General features: G+C 54.6%; 1 protein-coding gene across 1 annotated transcript; it reads left to right on the top strand.

Annotated features, from left to right (window-relative positions):
- The first annotated feature begins 1,657 nt into the window (after positions 1-1,657).
- LOC120319834 (protein MB21D2) lies at positions 1,658-4,784 on the top strand. The gene is made up of 2 exons (XM_039369111.1): positions 1,658-1,678; positions 2,849-4,784. The coding sequence occupies exon 2, from the start codon at positions 2,851-2,853 to the stop codon at positions 4,111-4,113; it is 1,263 nt and encodes a 420-aa protein (XP_039225045.1). The 5' UTR covers positions 1,658-1,678; positions 2,849-2,850; the 3' UTR covers positions 4,114-4,784.
- Positions 4,785-6,039: the final 1,255 nt, after the last annotated feature.

Genomic DNA, 6,039 nt, shown 5'->3' with positions numbered 1-6,039 from the left:
TCCGTGGGGGGTTGAGGTTCTCCATCTCCACCGTTGAGGGCAAAGCAAGATACACAATCATTCTCATATCTGCTGTTCGGGTGACGGTCGGGCACAGCCTTCTCCCTGCGGTTGACAGAAGGAGGAAGGGGGGTGGATTTGCCCCCCCTTCCGCTCACTTATCTGCCCCTTTGCAACTTGGGGAGATGGTTTCATCTCTTGAAACAAGGTTGAGGATTCTCCCACCAGGGTTAGTTATAGTATCCGGCGAAGCTGCCTCGGTCCAAAGCATCCTTTGTGTGGGGTGAAGCTAAAATGTCCGTAAATGGTTCTGCGGAGAGAAACAAAACTCAACGCGTAATAAGGGCAGAGGTCCTCAGAGGATCACCCTCTCCTTCCCCGTCCTTATGACTGATTTCAAGAGCTCGTCCACGGCTGACCTTGATTGTTAAATTTGGGAGTGTGCTTGTAGGTAGGACATACGCAGCCCGTCTTCCCTCCAAAATCCAAGACAGAATCCGTAAACCTCCAGTTTTATCCTCCCAACGGTGGCCTTAAAAGGAGTAGGGGGAGGGGAAGGGATGGCACACGGGGTCAAGGGCCATTCCTGGAGGGGTTGTGTAGAGTTGGGGCTCTTGACAACAAGGCACCTTTCTCCCACTTTCCCTTCTTGGCTCAGAAGCTGCGAGCATTCGCGCCAACATGACTTTTCCAAAAAGAAATTTCCCAAATTTTCTGGCATTTTCTTGAGGCTTTGGGGCACTCGCACTGGGCACCTACCTTGACCTCTGGTGTGGAGGCTTCGGAGAAGGCCAGGAGCCTCGCCAGGTCTTCGTTTGCATGAATAGAGGAAGCCGACATGCACAGGCGGTCCATGCGCTCTTAACACAAATATTTTTTGCTCTTTTCTTTCGCCAAGTGGGGTTTATTTGGCTATTTCTCAGTCCCTGGGAACAAAGGCCACGATTTTATTAATGAAATGTATTAATTGCATTTATATAGCCCACCGTCACATATTTTTATCTCTGCCCAAAATCAGTGGGCCCCCTCAAACCCCAGACAAGCCAACACAATCATCCTCGGCCCTCAGGCAACCCGCCCACAAGCACACAATGGGCGGTACTCACAGCTCCTTCTCACACACTGCTACTACTGCTTCTTCTCCTAGTACTTGACCACTACAATTGGTGAGCCCTACTGCTAAAGTAGCAGTATTTTTTTCTACTGTATTGGCTCAGCTGCCCCAAGTCGTTTTATTTCCACAAAGTTAACAGAAACCCACTTGCCCTCTCAGTCCCAAAACAACCACACCACAACGGGGTCCATAGGGCAGCGTCCAGGCACAAGACAAGGGCAGTCCTTGGGGCAAAGGCCGGTCCAAAACAGAAGGCGAAGAGTGTCTTCCCAGCCAGGCAAGGCAAGCAGCAACAAGCAGGAGTCAAAGCCGGGGAAGTGCAAGCCAAAGCAAACACAAAGACGCTTCTCCTTAACTCCCTCCCCTCCAGGTGTTCCTTGTGAGGAGGGGTGGGGCAGATCCCCCTCCCAGTAGCCTTGCATTCCTTCTCTGGGCTTGCCTGTGCTCTGCTCTCCATGCTCTGCTCTCCGTGCTCTCGGGATCAGCGGAGTAAGCAGCTGTTCCTCATCAGAGGGGATCTGTTGCCTGTCAGCAACTGATCCTCCCCTGTGTCTGTGAAGGCAGGTAGCTCCCCGTCCGGCTGACCACCTCCCCTAAAGCCCGAGGGGGCCAGGACAGCACCGTCCTCACCTCCTGGCCGCTCCGAACAGGCCGAGGGAGATGCGCCATCCCTGTCAGATGGTCCCAGTTCCAAGCCCTCCGAGCTGGGCTCCGATGGGGCCATGGTGCTGCCCGCCTGCTTTGTGGGGTTTCGAAGGCAGGTTTTTCAGCCCTCTTTTGCTGTGGGATCCGTTCAGCTGTAGGAGATTCTCTTTTCGTCCTCTGCAACTCTGCTCCCGATGGCGCATTGTTTATAGCTGCCAAGCTGAAGTCTGCATTGCTTTAGATTCCCTTTCCTTTTATACCTTTATACCTCCCTTTTATATTTTATACCTGAGCAGAACTTGGCTCAGGCTGGGTTGTGCCTACAGGCAGTCCTTGATGACCACAAGGGAGCTGAAAATTTCTGTTGCTAAGCAAGTCCGTTGTTAACCAAATTTTTCCCCATTTTACACCCTTTCTTTGCCAGAGTTGTTAAGTGAATCACTGCAGTTTTTAAGGGGGTAGCACGGTTGTTAAGTGAATCCGGCTTCCCCCGTTGATTAGGCCGAAAAAGGGGATCATGTGACACTTGAGACCCTGCAACCATCATATATATGAGTTCAGTTGGTTAAGCCTCCGAATGTAAATCACGTGATGCTGCAGTGGTCATAAGTGTGAAAAAACGGTCATAAGTCACTTTTTTCAAGGCCGTTGTAACTTTGAACAGTCAGTAAACAAACTGTTGCAAGTCTACATATACAGGTGATGCGATGTAGTGAGGAGGCAGATCCCCCAGGAGGGAGGGGGTGCTTTCCAGGAAGGAGAAAGAGGCCACTCAGCCCACATGTATTGTGTGTGAGAAAGAGAGTGAGGACAGTGCCTCCTTAATGGTTCTCAGAGTCTACGGTAAATAGAGAAAGTAGATCCTCAATCTGGCAAGATTTTGTCTGTAGGAGTTACAATAAAGGGCTCAGCTTGAAAGAATCGCCCTGTGTCCTTCTTGGTTTTGGTCCTGACCCTGCTGCTTCCATAAAGCTTTGTCTTCGGAAGATCCCCCTGGAGGGGAGTGCTCACCTGCTCCCTTGTTTTGGGGCAGGCTCTGAAGCACCAAGCTCTAGACTGCCTCTCAACTTCTTTCTCTCTTCCTTCCAGGCATGGTACAAAAACTTGACCAAAAACTTCCAGTCGCCAATGAATACTTGCTGCTTTCTGGAGGGGTCCGAGAAGGCGTGGTGGACCTTGACCTGGACGAACTGAACTTCTACGCTCGTGGCACTGACTACGACATGGACTTCACCCTGCTTGTGCCAGCCCTGAAGCTGCACGACCGAAACCAGCCGGTCACCCTGGACATGCGCCACTCCGCCTTGTGTCATTCCTGGCTGAGCTTGCGGCTCTTTGACGAAGGGACCATCAGCAAGTGGAAGGACTGCTGCACCATCGTGGACCATCTCAACGGGGCCACCAACTACTTCGTCTCCCCCACCCGCGTGGCCGACTGGTTCTACGAGTCCATCAGCGTGGTCCTCTCCGAGATCCAGAAGAAGCCCCAGCGGGGGATGCCCAAGGTGGAGAAGGTGGAGAAGAACGGCACGCTCATCTCCATCATCTTAGGGGTGGGCAGCAGCCGCATGCTGTACGACATCGTGCCGGTGGTGTCCTTCAAGGGCTGGCCGGCCGTGGCCCAGAGCTGGCTGATGGAGAACCACTTCTGGGACGGGAAGATCACGGAGGAGGAGGTCATCAGCGGCTTCTACCTGGTCCCGGCTTGCTCGTACAAGGGTCGGAAGGACAACGAGTGGCGCCTCTCCTTTGCCCGTAGTGAGGTGCAGCTGAAGAAGTGCATCTCCACCAGCCTCATGCAGGCCTACCAGGCCTGCAAGGCCATCATCATCAAGCTGCTCTCGCGCCCCAAGGCCATCAGCCCCTACCACCTGCGCAGCGTCATGCTCTGGGCCTGCGACCGGCTGCCCGCCAGCTACCTGCTGCAGGAGGATTACGCCGCCCACTTCCTGCTGGGCCTGATTGACGACCTGCAGCACTGCCTGGTGAACAAGACCTGCCCCAACTACTTCATCCCCCAGTGCAACATGCTGGAGCACCTCTCCGAGGAGACGGTCATGCTCCACGCGCGGAAGCTCTCCTCCGTGCGCTCCGACCCGGCCGAGCACCTCCAGATGGCCATCGAGCACGTCAAGGCCGCCAACCGGCTGACGCTGGAGCTCCAGCGGAGGGGCAGCGCTACCAGCATCCCCTCCCCCCAGTCGGACGGAGGGGATCCCAACCAGCCCGACGACCGGCTGGCCAAAAAGCTGCAGCAGCTGGTGACTGAGAACCCGGGAAAGTCCATTTCGGTCTTCATCAACCCTGACGACGTCACGCGGCCCCACTTCAGAATTGACGACAAATTCTTCTGAGACTCCCTCTGTCCCCCCACGGCCTCCTGCCCCACCTCAGACTGTGGGACCCCTTCACTCCCCTGGGTTTTCCTGGGTCTGTTTCCATTGTCAACATATCAGGCTGAGGGGGGCCTGCAGGAGAGGGTGGGGTTCTGGGCATGGATTGGCTGCTACTCTGACTTGGAGGCCGGCCAGTCCAGCCTTTTCCCAGACCACCGTGACTGTCTGCACATCTGGCAGCCTCCTTCAGCAAGAATCCCCTTCTACCTTTAGCACATCCCCTTCTCTGGTGGGCTGGGTCCTCTTCGTATAATTAGCTTCCTCCCCCCCCCCTTTTTTCCCTGCTTTCGGAGGGTGACTGTGGGAAACGCCCGGCGGAAGGGTGAGCCGCTTCCTGCTGCTGGCCCAGTTGGCCCGTCTGTTCCCGGGGGTCCTCCAGGGGGACCAAAATGAGGCCAGGAGCGACGATCCCAGCGACGCCTCCAGACTGAGGGCATTTTCTTCTGCTGATCTCCTGTTCTTGAATGTAATTGATCCGCATCAGGGCTGGGCAGAACCCGGAGGCTCTTTCTGCCGAGGGTCCTGCAAGGGAGACCCTGGGACAGTCGCTCTGAGCGCCGGTCCTTAGTCAAAGCCTTACTTCCAAGCGATTAAAGGACGGGCCGTGAGAACGGTCCCTGCGCACTTGCCCCTGGCCTGGCCTGCTGTGGCTTTTTCTTCCTCTCTCCCTCTCTCTCTCTCTCACACACATCTATCTATCTGTCTGTCTATCTATCTATTATCTATTTATCTATCTATCTATCTATCTATCTATCTATCTATCTATCTATCTATCTATCTATCTTCTGCCTTTACTATTTTTATAAGTAACTCAAGTGGTGAGCATGCATAATACTCCTTCTCCTTTTCATATTTTCCTCAAAACAACGACCCTGTGAGGTGGGTTGGATTGAGAGAGAGTGATTGGCCCAAAGTAGCCCAGTTGGTTTTCACACCTAAGGTGAGAATAGAACTCACCGTCTCCTGGTGATTGGTCCAAAGTCACCCAACTGATCTCATGCCTAAGGCGGGACTAGAACTCCCTGTCACCTGGTGATTGGCCCAAAGTCACCCAGCCAGCTTTCATGCCTAAGGCGGGACTAGAAAGAGTCTCCTGGTGATTGGCCCAAAGTTACCCAGCTGGCTTTCATGCCTAAGGCGGGACTAGAACTCATTGTCTCCTGATGATTGGCCCAAAGTCACCCAACTGACTTCATGCCTAAGGTGGGACTAGAATTCCCTGTCGCCTGGTGATTGGCCCAAAGTCACCCAACTGACTTTCACACCTAAGGCGGGACTAGAACTCCCTGTCGCCTGGTGATTGGCCCAAAGTCACCCAGCCAGCTTTCATGCCTAAGGCGGGACTAGAACTCCCTGTCGCCTGGTGATTGGCCCAAAATCACCCAACTGACTTTCACGCCTAAGGCGGGACTAGAGCTCCCTGTCGCCTGGTGATTGGCCCAAGGTCACCCAGCTGGCTTTCATGCCTAAGGCGGGACTAGAACTCTCCATCTCCAGCTTTCTAGCCTGGTGCCTTAACCAGCAGACCAAACCGGCTGTTATTAAAGGGGATTTTCGGTGCTGGGGCCACACTGGGCAGGCCTCTCCGGCCTTGTGTGGGGGAGCCCGGCAGAGCCAACCCAGGTCCTGCCATCCTTCCAGACAGGATGGTAGAGCTGGCAGGCATCCAACAGGGCAACTCTGAAGTTGCCAAGGAGAGGAAGGGTCTGGTGGGGAGAGGAGCTCCAAGGCCATTTTGCTCAGAAACTGGGAAGGGGGGGGGCTTCAGTCTTGGGTGGTTTCCTGAGCCCCAAGGGTGGGTGTTCTCCTTCCTGGTGGGTCCCTTTGGCCTTCTCTTGATTGCACCCCGGCCCTCGCCTCCCTTTCAGTCAGGCCATCCTCTGA

The sequence above is a fragment of the Crotalus tigris genome, unplaced genomic scaffold (genome assembly GCF_016545835.1).
Source record: "Crotalus tigris isolate CLP2741 ecotype Arizona unplaced genomic scaffold, ASM1654583v1 scf7180000020968.1231947, whole genome shotgun sequence".
In the NCBI taxonomy this organism is placed as follows: domain Eukaryota; kingdom Metazoa; phylum Chordata; class Lepidosauria; order Squamata; family Viperidae; genus Crotalus; species Crotalus tigris.
Note: the sequence above shows the minus strand (reverse complement) of the source record. Positions and strands in the feature narration are given on the sequence as shown.

Bases quoted from the DNA above. Each gene is read 5' to 3' on its own strand.
- LOC120319834 (XM_039369111.1), top strand. From the start codon at position 2,851: ATGGTACAAAAACTTGACCAAAAACTTCCAGTCGCCAATGAATACTTG.